Source organism: Oryzias latipes, chromosome 14 (assembly GCF_002234675.1).
Source record: "Oryzias latipes chromosome 14, ASM223467v1".
NCBI lineage: Eukaryota > Metazoa > Chordata > Actinopteri > Beloniformes > Adrianichthyidae > Oryzias > Oryzias latipes.
The window spans coordinates 14892490-14909643 of NC_019872.2; the positions used below are offsets into that span (position 1 = coordinate 14892490).

The window sequence follows — 17154 nt, forward strand, 5'->3', positions numbered from 1 at the left end:
GAATTTTATACCATCAACACAAGTCTCATGAAACTTCTACAATACTATGATTTTCTTTCTTTCTTTTTTTTCTATCAGAGCATTAAATATGATAAGTTAAGAGCAAAAAACAAAAGACTACAAAGAAAGAAAACACTTAACAAATATCATCTTCCACATTTGTCAGGCATGTTTACATTTCTATATGATTTAAGACCCTGGCTGTAAATGTCCCTGTCTTCTGAAAGGTCAGGTGTTATGTAATGTGATCTACTATTAATATATTACACTCTATAGTGGAAAATATCTGTGTTGTGTTGCTAATACTGAGCTAGTTAAACCAGAACGGTTTTTTTTCTGAATCCTGTTGACCAGCAACACATCCAACCGATTATTTACAAACAAAACAGTTGACTCTTTGCATTTACGATTAAATCTTCATGATATGTATTTGGCTTTAGGATCTACATTTTTTAAAAAGCAGTCACTTGTTGGAGAATACAGGCAATCTCAGGTGATTTCAGAGTACAGGGTGTTCAGCCTCAATGCTCCCCGGGAACAGGTCTCCTCTTAAAACCACTTTATTTAGTAACGGAAGTTTTGAGCCAATGGCTAAAGATTGCCATACTCTACAACCAATCAGAAGTTCGGATGCTCCCGTTCTGCCAGTAAGGAGCGACCCCATTGGATATGGAGTAGCAGGAAAGGCTGTTTCTCTACTCTAAGTGGATTTAAGGGGTTGGGAAGAAGAAGGAGGACGCTTTTTTAACGTTAGTACGTCGTAAAAGGTAAGAAGTCTCTTATTAAAAAGTTTTATTTTAGCATAGCGTGATATATAGAATGACGTTTGTAGCCAAGGAAGCTAAAATGTTAACAAAAGAATGGCAACTAGTCAAAATGCATGTGTTGGTTCATAACCAACCAGACAACTATCTACTAATAACTAAACCAACCAACTCGTGTTCGTTTGATTTTACTCGCTTGGATGCCTCTTTAGAAGTTAGCATAACCAGCGGGTTACACCAGCTGACCGCAGGAGTTTAGAAATGTAACGAAATGACAAATGTAATCCAGCCAATGTGTTAGCAGTAGGTTTAGCTTAGCTAGTTAGCTCGACCCTGGTGCAAGAGGAGAATGTTGTGAACAGCGTGGAGTCAACATGGACAGAAAACGAGCTTCATTTAGCTAGGAGTGCCAACGCTGCGATACCACAGTAGCTTTATCCAGACACGAAACCACCTTGTGTTCCCTAACCGCCCGCCCTCACGTCACCACCTAGCACCGAACTCTCAGCCTAACTCACACAGACAGAGATACAAGTTTGTCCCGACACTAAACTGCAGCACACACCAAGCAGAAGGATCCAGCGTGGCTTCAGTCAGCGTGGGGTGGACAGTGCGTGTTGTAAACTGAGTTCTCTGATGGATATTAACCGAAAAATGTACACTTGTCTCTGTTTACACACTCATTGCTAACCTGAAACTGCGGTGAGGTAAATGAAAGCTGGTTGTAACCGCAAAGAGACTCGAGAGACATCACGTTGACACAATATTTGCCCTAAGTTTTTTTTTTTTTTTTTTTTAATTTATCACTCAGGTGTAAATACATCCATCTGTATGATCAGAAATGTGCTGAAACATGTAATTTAGGCCTGAAGTGTTGAATTCTAAAGTGTGTACTCGTTGTTTTTCCAAAAGTGTGCGTGTATGAGGGTATGGAGCACCCTGCACACCGAGGGGAGACCATGCCCTTAGGACTGCATGACAGGTAACCTTTTAAAAATCACCTTTTAAGTTGTTGCAAAGTTATGCTTTGTCTGGTATTACATTTCCCTTATGAACAAACAAGACCATATTGTTCATTTTGAAGCTCTAAAAACACATTGAGGAACACATCATCAAGCTTCTCTAAAACGGCAGGGTTAACACTTACACCAGGGGGGTATTCCAGAAAGCAGGTTATGCTAGCTCCCACGGTAAGTTTGAGGCTAAGGAAGTTGATAACCTCAGTTTTCGGTTCCAGAAATGGAGGTGTGTTTCAGGGTATGTCAAGTTGCCATAGCAACTCATGCTCTGAACATAACCTGGTCGGAGCAGGTTTAGTTGAAGGTTAGTTTGTTTACAGAGAGGTGAAGCAGCATGGCGTGTCCATTTGAAGATGATTTAGTGGATGAAGAAGCTCAGATAATACTTTTTCCACCGTGAGAGGGTGATAAGACCACATATGGATGTTGGAAAATTCAACTTTTTTACTTTGATCTAACTTAGTTATTTGCTTCAGTTAAGATAAATTATTTTTTTGTTAAGTCAGTTTAAAAATAACACGTAGTTATCAGACAGTTATTTTACTTTCATTCAAATTAATTCAATTAAGTAGTTTGGTGCTGCTGTTAGATCGGCACCGCAAGGGATTGTGGGATACCATTTCCTTTGCCAGTCTGGACGGATTTTGATTTAAGTGTGGGTTTTTGACCAAATTTTTTTAGTTGTTTAGCTGTTTTACTGTGTTTTGCCATGTTTTCCTGAGTTATTTTGTCCTACTGTGCTTATGTCTCTGCACCATGAGTGAGAGTGAAGGAGAGGATGAGTTTATATCACCCCTACCGATCATTAGTGTAATGACAAAGACGGAGAATTCTTTAATGAATTTGAGCGCAATGTGCATTTTTTCCTCGTCCTTTTTATTGTTGTAAAAATGAGCATATCTGCCGGCTCATACTTAGACATATGATAGATCAAGAAATATAATTAATTAAGATGGAAAAAATATTAATTGAATTGGAGTAATATGACATTTAGTTTGATAAATACATACATTTGAGTTGTATAAACAATTATTGAGTTTTATAGACGTAAGAAATTAGGTTGATTAAATTTAACTCAATTATTTGTTACCAATAGAAGTATTTCATTTAAGGTGGCAAAATTGGATAAGTTATATATATGTATGCGTCACAAGGGAAATGGAAATAAGATCAGAAACTTGTGCGTTTACTTTGTCTGTTCTTCTACTACAAGCAGAAACTCTTTCTTTTGACGATGCAGCTGTGTTACTTTTTTGATGGACGTATAATCTTCATACGCCGTCATTAAAATCTCAGACTCCGTCTCACTAAAGTATTGGGCTCTCTTTGGTTCTCCACGCGTTTCCATGGTGACTCCGGAAATCGGCGATCTATTGAGAATGTCTTTATGTACCTTCCGTGCACGAGCATTAACCCAGGGTTACCAAGTCGAGCGTAATTACGCCAACTCGTATCCGGTCTTCTGGAACCGACATACCCAGAGTAAGCGAGTTCAGGCGGATTTCAGCCAGAGTTCAGGCTTAAAGTCAGGCTAGTTTAAACATGCTTCCTGGAATACCCCCAGGGATGTCTCTGTGGATCAGTGGCCAGCAGGACACTTAGGCTTCTTGTTGGTAGAATACCTGATTCAGGCAATCAACTCTAGGTAAGGATTAAAAATAAAAAAAAGGCAAGACAACAGTCCCAAAGAACTGGAATTGGACACTCTAGAGCTGATAAAGAATCTCCACTTGCAAATATACATTGTTTTGAGACTCCAGTGAGAATGTATAGGAACTCTTCACAACGATGAATTTATGCAAGTCTTATTAAACTTTTTTATTTTTTTTAACCTACATGTTCTAAGAAGGTAGTTATTATATTTTCCAAGCATATGACAACAATTGTTATTCCTGTGTTTGACAAAATTCTGCAATCAGTTGAAAAAAATGACACTACCAAAGATCAATGCCTGATTTCCATAGAAATCCACTTTTCTTTTATCACATTTTCCTTCTTTAAAACATTAGTCTGGCATCACATGATTCACATTATTAGTAAAATATGAAATGAAAATATTTAGCAACAATAGGGGATTGTAGATGCCTGAATGCCTTTGTACTTTCAGGTGCTTTTAGACAAACAGTAAAGCTAGTGTGTTGTGTTTAATCATTTGGCTGTCAGCCCCTCTTGTGGTTGTGTTGCGTATGCCCCCCTGAACAGTGATCTCCTGCAAATCAAGGCTTGTGGAAGCAACCGTTATTAAAAAGTGTCTCTTAGAAGATTTAGTTAAACGCTGAACTACTGCACCTTTGGGGGTTCCTTATGCTTTAGAGTCTATTGCATAAAGTTGGCTAATTCGTCACTATGTGACTGAAACCTCTAAGTTGTTTTAAAGATTAACTCTTGACTTATTGCCACAATCCTCGGTGTACAAAGACTGAATGTTTTGTATTTAGCTGAACCTGGCCTTGGTGTGTCAAATAGACTCATCTTTATCAGTAGCTGACCTCCAGTAGGGATTTTTGCTGTAGAGCAAAACCACTATTTACAGACTTCTACTCCTTTTAAAAATGTTAGAAGCAGTTCAAGTGAATGGCGTGCTTGCTTGTAACAGGATTACCATTGTTGTGACACTGGCACAGCATTAAATCCTTTAGTCATCTTAAGGGCTTGTCTTTGGAGGCATCCTGTATGCTGCTGTTGTTGGATTTGTAAAGGTAACACAAATCTTGACGTTAACAAAAAAAAAACTAGTTTTCACGGCATGCAGTGTTCTCAAGTTATGAATTTTAATGTCCAGCTATGATGAAACTGTAATATCCTAGAGATTGTGGGGAAAAAGTGGCTGTGGCCCTTTTTAATAATTGATACTTTATCTATCCCACAATGGGGAAATTCTTCTTTGCATTTTGACCCATCCCCTGGGGGGAGCGGTGAGCTGCAGACTAGCCACGCTTGGGGGGGCCACAGCTGGCTGGGGAGAGCGGGGATCGAACAACCAACCCTTCAGTTGTTGGACGACTGAGTTGTTCTACCGCCTGAGCTAAACTGATTTCTGGGTCGTTGTTGTTTTTGTTTTGTGTTTTCTTTCTTGAACAGGGAAAGAAGGTATGCTGCTAGAAGATTTTTTTTTTTGTTGTTGCATTCATTAGGATGTACGTACGAATAAGAATTAGCCTTAGGGTGTCTATTGTCCAACCCTGTTGTTTGAGGTTGGATTTAGATGACAGTTCTGCTTTGACATAAAATTCTCACAGCTAGTTTCTTACACTGTCAGATGTTTGAGCATTGTTGCATTAAGTAGCCATTCCATTCCTACCTTTTGAGGTGTCTCTGTTGCTTTAAATGCCCAGTTCTGCAACAAAACCTTTATGTTGCATCTCTGATCTGCACCAGAAGCCGTCTTGCAAGCAGAAGAAGTGTGTGACACTTGTGCGACATTGCTGTGAAAGATGGTGATATGAGGACGTTCTGAGATGACACACTTGAATATTTCGTAAGGTTATTGACCTGTATTTTTCTTGGGTTGTTGTTTTTCCATGTTGTGTATAAAACTGCTGGAGAGGAAATTGAAATCTTTCCAACCATCCGTGCCCCTGCAGCTTCTTAACACAAGCACACCTGGTCCAGGTGATCAGCAGCAGGTAGAGCAGGGATAACTGGAAGAACGGTAGGACATGGGCCCTCGAGGACTGGGCTTGAGCAGTCGTGTCTTTAAGAAGTGAACAGAATCACTTTTGCTAGAAACAACAGTTTTTCTGCGGTGCAGCACAGAGACATGAATCACATCTGTTTTCAGACTTTTGTCTTGAGTTCTATCTTGCTTAGAAGCTTATGATCATTGGATGCTCACTGCTGCTAGCTCACACTTACTTTCTCCTTCTAAGGATTTCTAACTGCTGACCATTGTTACAACTTGGTGTTTGCAGTATAAAGTAGATATTAAATGGAAATATAAATATGAAAAATGAATATTGATCAGTTTCCACCAGAATGGTCTCTGTCACTGTAAATGTGACCCCTTTAAAAAAAAAAAAATCACAAAAGTCCTTGACCTTGTAAAATCTATTACTGGTGCATTTATATTTTGCAATAACAACCAATCCCATCGAACCTAAAAATCGATATCTTAACTATGTAAAAGTTGCTGACCAATACTGCAAACCTGGAGAAGGAAATGAGTTCTTCACAAAAATAAACACTCTTGAATCTGACAGCTGTAATGGCACTGGGCTTTCAATATTGATTACAATTTAAGTAAAATTGAGGATTAAAGATGTAGCTCTGAGCCTTTCTACCTTCATAAACGATGGAATGAAAGCAGCCTTTACATTACATGCACTATAATTATAACAGGCTTCAAACCAGGAGGGAGGTGAAAGTGATGGCAAGGTATTATTTGAGGACAGGAGCTGGAAAATGTACTGTTCTGTTTATAGCAGCACTAAAGCTGAAGGGTCAAAAACAACCTCAGAAGCAGCTTAAGTTTTTGCCTTACGGTTTTTTAAAGAATCTTTTTTGGTTGGAAAGTTAGACACATTTTTACCAACATCAGTTTAAATCACAAGCTTTTAAGCTGTAGATTTTTTTGTGTAACACGGAATATTTCAGAATCAAACGTATTAAAGAAAACTTAATGAATTTAACATTTTAAGAACTCGTCTGAAATATTTGCTAATGAAATCACAGATTTTAATTTATATTCAGCAGGTGATTTTAACACATGCGTATTTTTCTGAAGTTTTCCACTGTCGGGTTTAAGCAACAGCAGGAAGAAGGCGACAAGTATTCTACTTTTCTTTGGGGGTGGGGGCCTCCTCAGGCCTGCAAACACTGCACTGATTTAATAAGCGTAATAATAATGGATTCGATTTATCTTTGCTTTTTCTTGGTGCTCAAAGCGCTTACATTTTGTCCATTATTCATTCACTCCTCATTCAAACTTGGTGATGGTAACTACCTCACCTGTCCTGGGGCAGACTGACAGAGGCCTGGCTGCCAGTTTGCGCCTACGGCCCCTCTGACCATCACCGGGATCATTCATATGCGTTCACACACACCAGTGGAGCTGGTGTATCAATTACTTAAGGTGTATCAATTGCTTCTGTATCAATTTCTAATCAATCTTTGTTTGCTGCTCTTTGCGTTTTCACGCCGTCTATGAAATGTTTTGTTTTCCCTCACAAAGGAGTTGTTTCTGTTTTCTTGCTGAAAAACGCCCCAATGAAAAGAGGATAGTCTGTACCAGCTGTAAAATCAAATTCAAACCTGCTGAAAAAACGACAGATTTACTAAAGGGGAGCAGATTAACCAAAAAGTTACCCCCCCCCCCCCCCAGTCTGCATCCAGTTTTTGATACATTTATAAATAAAATTAGAACAAAAACAGCCTAAAAACACAATGTTTTGGATTCTTGCCATTGACCGTCAAGATTCAAAACTCTCACAAGGGGGGTTGGCTCTCCCACACACTTTTCTAGCATGTAGTTGGATCATACACCAGCCATTGATGGATACGCCTCAACTTGAACTGTAATCAGAACAGCAGCACCATGACTGTACTCACTCTGAACCTGTTGACCGCAGAAATGATTACGGTAGTGTCTCTGACTCAGTAGAAGCAACCAGAGTTTGTTGACTGAACTCCTCAGGAAATCCTAGGGGTGTTTTGGTGCTTCCACAAAATATTCATCAAGTTAACTCTGCTAAAATCAATGCAAAATAGACTGATGGAAGGAAGAAAGTGGTTTTTAAAGGGGCACATCAGCATTTTAGGGACTTGTAGGCTTTTGAACATTTTTATATTGGTGGTTTGAATTTGTCTCCCCTAAATATAATTAACTGTTAATTTAATATATAAATTTTTTTTTTTATTACACATTTGTTTAAATAAAGTACATCATTTTACTCTTTTTACGGTTATGTTTTATGATTTGGAGCTATTCCAAAACTGTAATTCTCCTTTTTTCCCAACAAGGTGGCACTGTTGCTCAGCCACCATAGTGAAAGGAGGATGGGAGGGCAGAGTTCCCCCCCCACCTCCTCCTACCATGAGAAAGCTGTGAATGCAGCAGGGTGAGTAGTTGCGCTGGATGCAATCTATTGGCTTCTCGCTGCCGCTGCTGCTAAAGTCGCTACCCTGAGTGTAGCCCGCTCAGCCTTTACAAGTGCGCCTCTGCAGCTGCCGGTGCCACCGCTGCTCTCCCTCCCCCTTTAAATGGTGTGGGCAGAGTGAGATGGAAGACTGCATTGGAAACCTCTTCATGGAAATGGTCTTTGCTGTTGGTACTGCTGTAGCACCATTCTGGTGACAACAACATGCCGTTGAAATGGAAAAGCGGTTCTCCTGTCAGCTGGAAATTCCCAATGCCAGTTCTTAAGACGTCCAGGTCCTCTCCCCTTTCGCCTGCCTACATGTGAGTAAGCGCACGGTGGTTCTGACGATGGGCAATGGCAGTTTATGGATTTTTTATTTTTTTTAAAGATGGTTAGCTTTTTATTTATTGAATTGCTATTTTAAATGAAACTGAATCTTGTAGCGGATTGCGTTCTCCAGCGTGATTGTAGAGGATCCGCAGCAGCGGTTCTTTTCCCAAGCAGAGGGACTCGTTCTAGTCCTGACACGGCGAGCCCCTCATCCCCGACTTTTGCCCTCACGCGTTGGCTATGTTCACGGGGGAGCAAAGCCTCTGCAGCTTGGGAGGAGCCTGCCTTTGTCAGGATGTCTGGCGTGCTCTGGTTTAGAAGCTATTGTCATCTGCTACTGTTCAGGAAGGGGGGGGAAGGGTGGAAAGGGTGTGCTTCACGCCGCCTCTCGCCATCCTCTCTTTACACCTGCAAGCTCCGTTTGACCTTTGAACATTAACACCGCTACCATCCGATGGATCCAGATTTCTGAGGAAAACAGGACTCAACCCAAGATAACTGAGCTGACTGCCCCAAGAAAATTTCCAAGCAACCATGCTTACTCCACCAAATTGGATTTATGCAGTCTCTGGTTCTCCTGGAACTTCACTTAGCAGCTTAGGAGCTTAATTTCCTTTTTTTTTAATTTCATTTTTTAGTCCATAAGTTCCAGAAAATTATGTTCTTACCCTTTTTTTTTGTATATTGTCTGTAAACCCTATTAAAATGGTTTAATCAGGGATTTTTTTTATTGGATATTCTCATTTACAATCTGTTCATAAAATAGCATCAAACTCTATGAATTGGACAGTAAATGCAAAGTTGCAATATTTGAATGTTTGAAAACCATCAAGTGTAAATCCCTGCAGCCCCACAGGCAGGAAGGTGGCTTTTATAGAGGATAAAGACACGATGAATATGTACCTTTTAGTTGGTCTTAGGTTATTAATTAAGAATTTGTTCTGTGCTGCTTCGGCATGAACATCCTGCCTCCCACTGACAAGTTTTTTGCATTGGCACCAGAGGGCTCCTTGCCAGCCTTAGCGGTCCATCTCCCCAGAAGGAGACAGGGTTCAATGCTTCTTCATACAGCAACTTACTAGCTTTAACATTTGTCTGCCAAGAACACATTTTAGAGTGGAAAATCATGGAGTTGATTGAACGTTTTATGCATATCCTCACTGAAAGTACTAGATTCACTTCAGTTGGTCATATTTGTTATTGGTGCTTGCATAAATGCCTTCAAGACATTCAAAAAAAAAAAAGAATTGCTTTGTCGTATTTTTATTTATGCCACTGGGGGGGAAACGTAATTAACCACCAGTTGTTGACAATGTGATGGGTTTGACAGTTTGAAGTTATGTCATTAAAAACCTTTAGAGACTGAAGATTGCAAATGCTGAACATTGACGTCTGTGTGAATGGAGACGTTTTTGAAGTGTGTGTGTGTGTGTGTGGTGAATTGTGCTCTCACTCAAGCAGAATGCTCAGCCATTGCTGCTCCACCTCGCTCTGCTCAGGGTTACCCTGCCCCACCACACCAACTACTATTTTGAAACGTGTGTGTGTGTGTGTGTGTGTATATACTGTGCTGTGTTTTCAGGCAGGCTGATATTGGGTCCCCAATTATAGGATGGTCTGTGGTCAAGGAGAAGTTGCTCTTTACTTAAGACATTTTTAACTTGCTCACTAAGCTGTTGGGAGGATACAGTGTTGTGTATTCTAAGACTGATGGAGCGCACAAAGGAGTGAGTTTTTAGAACGAAAAGGGCAAATCCAAGTCATATTTCCATTTTTATAGTTTTTCATTTAAGTCACAAACAAGTCTACATGTTTATGATTGGATTTTTTTTTTTCTAGGATGAATGTCACGATTTGTAGGAAGTTGAAGCTTTCGGAATACTCTGCTCTGTAAGAGTCGGCTAGGTTTACGTATGTTACTCAAATATGTCTATGAAGACTCTCATTCATCCAGGTTGATTCTATAGTAGGTTTAGGGGCTGTCATTTGGACTTAGTCCAGATGACAGCCCCTAAACCTACTACTATGATGTATTACTCAAAGTTGGAGAGAAAGGACTATCTTGTCTTTACCAATCACTTTGGTGTGGTGCTATTGAGAGCATTTTAGTTTCCCTCTGTTATTGTCTGTCTTTATTTAAAGTCTACTCAAGTCTTTATTTTTATTTTATTTTTTATATTTGCCTTTAGTATAAGACCCTACACCATTTTTAGCAAAGCAGATTTCTATAAACATGTTGGCAGCCTGAGACTGACTTTCTAAAAATGAGAATTAAGCTGACACATTTCCTTTAGAAGTATTTATATATTGTAGCAAGAGAAACGATCTTGTAATCAAAAGAGAATCTGCTCAGATTAGTGAAAAAAGAACAGCTTTGAAAGTTTTTCACTGACAAGTGAAGATGCTTCATTTGTCATGTAATAATGAAATGCATTTGCTGTTGGCGAGGTCTCACTGCTGTGAGATGATACCGTGTTGTGTGTGTGTGTGTGAGTGTGTTGTTTTCTCAGATACATCTCAATATTGCATAATTTCACGTGATTTGCTCTGACTTTCAACAAAAGACATTTTCATGCCTAAAAATACATCAAACTGTGATTATTTTTTATTTATTTATTTTTTTTATCCTCCAAAGTTTCACCACACATCTCACATAATGTGTTAATTGGATTCAGTAAAGGATGTTATATCAGCGATGAGGAGTGAATATGCTAATCACAATCCTTTAAAAAGAGAAGCCGAGTTATCAGAGATTGATGTTGGAATAACGTCTTGCAGATAAGAGGGATTATTGTAAATGATTAATAGGTTCTCAGTGTTTGATGGTTATATTTTCCACTGTTGACATAAGCATGAAAAAGATGAAATATATTTTTCTAAAAGTACTTTTGTCAGTGTTTTTTTTTTTATTATTATTCATTTTTATTTTTATTTATTGTTATATATTTTGTATGGTGGATTATTATTTATTATTCTTTTTTCTTTTTTAATGTGGGTCAGTTTTCCACTTGGAGAATGAAGCTGTGGATGTGTCCTGCTGTAAAAATGGTTTGTATTAGCAGAGGAGCAGTTCCGTCTGACTCGCAGACACTTTCCAGAACAGGAAACGGCCACACAGGGATTGTTTCATTTCATTAAAACGTCTGAGGAGTGGTTGTGGTGGGGGGGGTTAGACACAGGTGGTCTGTCTGGCATAGCAACAAGTGAGTTCACTCTGGTAAAACGGTCATATCTATATTCACCTCCCACATGCACATACCAAGCTACTTAAAGATCACTGATGATGAATTTGGGTCAGGTTTAACTTAAACAGCTTTGTCTATTTTTAGCTGAATAACCACATTTTAAAATTCTCTGAAGAAATCTTTAAGGATGCATTTGAAATGAACACTTGTGCTTCAAATAAGTTGAAACTTTATTTATTTTTGTTTTGTGCATCCTCCCCCTTCTTGCATTTTCCTTCCAGGTAGGAAATATGAGTTCTGAACCCTTCACTAGTCATGTTAAAACTACTTTTGGTGTTTGCGTTCCTTCTGTCTTTTTATGTTTTATTGCTTTGGTCTACCATGGAAGTGACGAGATTCCTTGTTTTGTTTTGTCCTCTTCCGAAGCCTAGGATTTTTTTTTTCCCCCTTTACTTGCATACCTTCACATCCTGAGGCTGTAAATGGTCTTATTCAAAACTGTACCACATCCAAATGTTTACAACAAATGAATATTAAAACAAGCAGTGTTTCTGCTGAACTGGGCTATTGGAGTGAGATCTGCTATTAATCATCTCTTGTGGGACAGTGACGGATTAAGCCCCTTTGTATGCAAAGGCTGCACCTCTCTGCCCATTTGAGTGCAGGCGGAATTCTGCTGACATTTCAGACCTTTATTGCTTTTACTCATATCTTACCTTTTTTTTCTTTTAATTTGTAGTTACGGGTTCATCCCTAAAGTGATTGTCTTCCATTTAGCCTGTAAATGCTGAATCGTTTACCAACTGAACAAAGTTGAGGTCCCTTCGGTCTAACTTTCCTGACAAATTCCTGTGATTCTGCCTTTTAGTTTCACATAACGGGTCTTGCTGGGTCATGTTCCGTCTGCCTGCATTCTTCAAGTTGAGTAAGCATTTAGCACGCTGACAGCATGGCAGCTCTGCTCACAGCATCACAGACAGTTATGATGGTTATTTTTGCTTTCATCCACTTGGTTTCAGTTGAAAATGTGTTTTGGATTTTGGCTGAGTTCTTTTTGATGTACAGTGGCCGTGACTACACGGATTGTATGGCTGGTGAGGGGAATCGGTTGATTTTTTTTTTTTTTTTTTTTTTTTTTTTTCAGCTTGAATAGTCTTTTTAACGCTTACTGGTTCATTAGGCAGTGAGGAATCTGATTATGATTCCGGTCAGTAAACGCATCACTTCATTGTAGTGATGCAGTTGCCACTGGCCAGTAAGCATGTCTTTGTTGTGGGGTGTTTTGGATATATTTTTTTTACCACCAGAACAGACTATAAATGAATATTTTTTTATGAAGAAAATGTGAGCTCAAAAAAAAACAGAAAAATGGATGACTTGGATCCTAATGTTGTACAACTGCTTATGTGCTTCAAAGTCGTCCTAGCTTATTTGGGGTGCATGGATCCATCAGCCCTGATTTCCCTAATTTTTGGTGGATTCTTTGGTGGATGAATTAATAGGCTAGCTTTTTAAAGATCGGTGATCAGCAATGGACCGGAAAAATGTACCCACTCTAATGAAAATAGTGTTTTTGGTGTTTTTAAACATGTTTTTGAAGCTTTCTTTCATGATGCAGGACATAAAGAAAACTAGGCTTGAAACTGTGTTTGAGTATTTCTTTAGTTAAATCGTGGTGAATTGGGAGCAGGCGAAAAAATGCTGTTAGGAAAAGCTTGTAGTTCTGCCACCCTGCTCTGCTCCAGTACAATACATCCACTTACAGACAAATGGATCCATTAACGTCTTTGTTTTCCTCATCTGAGCTGGCATTTGGCTGGATAGCTCCATTATTCCTCTTTGTTGTTTTTTTTTTTTTTTTTTTTTTTGTGCACCGCTAACGTTTGCTTGGGGTTGTAAGCTAGCGGGAGAGAGGCTAAACAGGGATCACTCCCGCAAACATTCCTTCCCATTCCGCTCTGCTGAAACTATGTCCTAAAAATCAATACAGGTTTTTTTCTATTTTGCCTGAAACGGCACAATCACTTTAAAGTAAGTGAAGTAAGTAGATCCATTGTCGCTTCCTAACTTTTCATGTCTGCCTTTTTCTGAAAGCTTTCTTTCTTTAAGGCTTTTAAAATCTTTCTTCGCTCTTTTATGATTGAAAAGACGAACTGTTTTTGGCTTACTGAACGTCACCTGGAGGAAGGATGTTTTCAGGACTTCCACAGACATGAAGCAACTTGACAAACTGTCAGTTTTGTTTCTACATGAATACTTTTCCAACCCTTCACGTTTTCACAGCTTTGTCATGGTTTATTTATATCCACGCCTATAGCTTCAAACTCAGGGAAAATAAAAGCATCAACTGTTACTGTACCATCAAACTCTTTTGGTGGGATGTTGTAAATTCTTAATTTTAATTTGAATAAATTATTTAAAGGCTTAAAAAAAGCAACCCAAGACTCATGCATTAGTAATCTCATCATACGTTTCGTTGGTTGTAGTTTAACCCCTTCCCTTAGGTTTAATGAACAGTCCATATTGAACTCTAATATCTATCTCTAACCCATCTTGGGTTTCTGATTCAACAATAGATTTACTTCATGTTATTTTAGAAACTCTAGCTGTTGTCTTCTGTTTTTCGTTCCGGCAGCCACCAACACACCTTTATAGTTTGGACTACCCATTCTCTCCTGGCTGCCTGTCCGACTTACCGCCTGACAGGGTAAATGTACAAGTGCATTATTGCCTGTGCTCTGTGTCGGTGTGACCGTGACTGCTGTTTTAAGCCATCCATGTTTGGTGGCTATAGCCTTTGATGACTTCTTCTAGATGTAGTCCATGATCATGACCCTGTAGGATGTTTCTTTAGCAGTCCCATTCTCCTTTGTCATTGAAAGTAACATGTAAAAGTTTCTTATTAAAGTTATTGTGAAAGGAACCTTTTAAAATGGGCTGGTTGCATAATAGTTCCCGCTTGCCTCTATTGGTAGATGAAGCTTCCATCTTGTTGTGTCTAGTTCCTTTTTATTGTTTGTGTATTGTGATGTTTTGTTGTTAATGTGTGTTAAATAGTTTAGCATGCCAATGAAATAAGTTGGATAAACTTGAACCTGATCTGATCCTAATTGTTTATTCATCAGATGCCTTAAATGTCTTTGACATATGAAAAACAGTGATTTATTTAAAAACGGCAGAACTGTTTGTTTTGAATGTGAAGAGACATGATCTGTCGGCTGCATATTGCATAAACATATCTGAGGCCTAAAGTGCAGTCTATTTGAAGAATTTAATAAACCCTTCCTTAATACAGTCTTAATTAAAATGTCAAAATCCAGATTCAATGTTTCTAAACATCACTTTCTTGTTTCTTTCAGTTGCATCATATTTCAGAAATACCGCTGACATTTGAGTCTTATAAGATTGTACTTTTTGTTTTTAATTTTAAAAGCCTTCTTTAGAATTGCTGTGGTTTATTTTATTTTTAAAGGATGGGATCTACACTTTGACACTGTATTCCTACATTTACACAAAACCAAACATTACGGCAGTTTTGTTCTAATAAGCATGCTTGTTTCCCTGAGTCTCTCTATTTCTCAAAATAAAATATTTGCTTTAGTTACGATTATAGAAATGCAAATGAGTTATATTGTTTTTAATCATAGGATTTGGGTTGTTGTTTTGTTTTAAATATAAATTAGATTACGGTAAATTTTGTAACTTTGTGTGCAGCTTAGATGTTCAGGTTTTCTACAACTATAACACTCAAAATGATTTTAGATGTTTTTCAAAATTGTGATGGTTTTAGATGACATGCCATCAAAGGTATAGCTGGCCTTAACTGCATGTAAAATGTGAGTCTAGTTATATTTAATATGTCCCTTCAAAATACAGACAACCTGCATTTGTAAAACCACACTGAAATCAAGTGTTCAGTCAGGCAAGGGCCTGGGTTAGTTCATTATTTACATACTCCCATTTAAAAACCATTAGTTCTCCCCATCTGATGTGCTCTGCCGTCTGGTGGGCCTGTTTGAAGACACTGTCGCTGCTTAGCTGAGCCAGACGTTGGCGTAAGAGAAACCGTGATCAGAACTGGGCCAATCATTGAATGAAAAATGATTACTTGTTATACCTTCAAGGCTCCATTGACGGTTCTGTCATCTCTGAACACTCCAGAGAGATTAGAAACCTTCTCTACCGTGCGCTTTGACATAATCCTGTGATACCTAAACTTGTGGGTGTCATGTCGAAGTGACTCGCCTGTGATTATTTTTTATTTTTTTTCCCCCATTACACTTTCATCTGATGCGGTCAAGCCAGGAAACATTTATGCATTGCTGTAAACAGAAAAAGATATTTATTGAAACATCACTTGCTTTAACTATGATTTATCTATCAACATTTAAAACATGCAGGATCTACCACCATCTTAACACCATAGAGAAGACTTAATAACAATAAAAAACTGTTATGACAAGTTAACATGATTTAAAAACTTTTAAAATTATTTTAAAGCCTGGAACGTAGTGTGTCTTTAGTTAGATGCCATCTTCACTGTTAAACTGTGTCATTAAATCTTCACAAGGACATGTAGAGAGATCGTTTTCTAGCTGCTTTCATTTACTGCTGCTTCACAACCACTGGACCTTGAAAACCTATTAAGAATTTTACATCTTTTGATCAGATCAAATTATAAGAAACATACGACCATTGACTATCAGTTCAGGCACAGATTCACACCCAAGTCTATTCACTGTTATGTAGTTAAAGACTTTGTAACTTCTACCACATGTGCCTTTTGTTGGCATCTGAATTTTAGTTTATCTAGTTTTATTTCCAGTTGTCAACACATTCAAAAGCACTAATGTGGAAATCTTATTTGGTTTTTCTGCACAAACCAAACTAAAGTATTTGATTTTACAAAAATCCTACCAATCTCATGTAACACTTGTTTGATATTTAAAACAAAATTCCTCTTCTTTTTTGGCGGTTTGTGTCAAGTTTTTATTGATATAACTCGCTATGCTTGAATATTGGATGGAGTATTGAAACCCGAAATATCAGAACTTGGACTGTCCTTTTCCTTCTGTATTAATAGCCTTTCCATTATGTTGCATGTGAGTTGTGTGAAAAATGCAACTTCTCGAACTGCAATAATTTACCACAAAGCTCCTTTTAATTTTGCTGTAAGAACAAAACGTAACATTTGATTCTGTAATGGTTGGAAACACTGTCTCTTGGAGGTTTTGCAGTGGTTAAATTTGGTAACTATGGTAAAGGAGTCTCATCAATTTCAGACTTTATGAAACATTCATTTCCATGATGGAACTATTGTTGAAAATTTGAAATGTATTTTTTGCATGATTGACTATGAATGGATTTGGAAGAGGTTTAAAGCTTGTTTTTTGTGATGTGAAATGTTTTTTTTTTTCTTTTTTTCCTTCTTCCTTTTAGAGTTTAAAAAATGTCAGCAGTAAAAGCTTCACATTAATGGATTTGTAGGAAGTTTCATTTTCCTCAATGGGGCTTGGATTTCATAACTGTCCACAATTTATGTCTAGAATTCCCAATAATCAATAAAAACAATCTTTTGGGATGAAAAAAAAGAATCTTAGGGCTCCATGTGTGATCTTTTTTTACTTGAGCTTGCCAAAAGACATTTAAGGATCTTGGTGAAATGCCTTTTTGTTATCTCCAGCTTTTTCAGTCTTGCAGTTGGTTTGTCCAACAACTAGGTTACTAAAACGTCCTTTTATGGAGTGTCACTTTGAGAACTTATGTCCTAATTTTTAAA

General features: G+C 38.1%; 1 protein-coding gene across 4 annotated transcripts in view; it reads left to right on the forward strand.

Annotated features, from left to right (window-relative positions):
• Positions 1 to 373: 373 nt before the first annotated feature.
• Positions 374 to 17154, forward strand: part of klhl13 (kelch like family member 13) — a 31308-nt gene continuing 14527 nt past the window's right edge. The window contains exons 1-3 of one of the 4 annotated variants that reach the window (XM_020708907.2): positions 558 to 767; positions 1677 to 1746; positions 14011 to 14082. In XM_020708907.2, coding sequence (XP_020564566.1) covers positions 1694 to 1746; positions 14011 to 14082 — 125 coding nt within the window. In that variant the 5' untranslated portion in view covers positions 558 to 767; positions 1677 to 1693. Of the gene's footprint in view, positions 768 to 1676; positions 1747 to 7853; positions 8181 to 14010; positions 14083 to 17154 lie in introns of those variants that run through there. The other 3 variants (XM_004076340.3, XM_020708906.1, XM_011483437.3) reach the window with 3 other exon arrangements.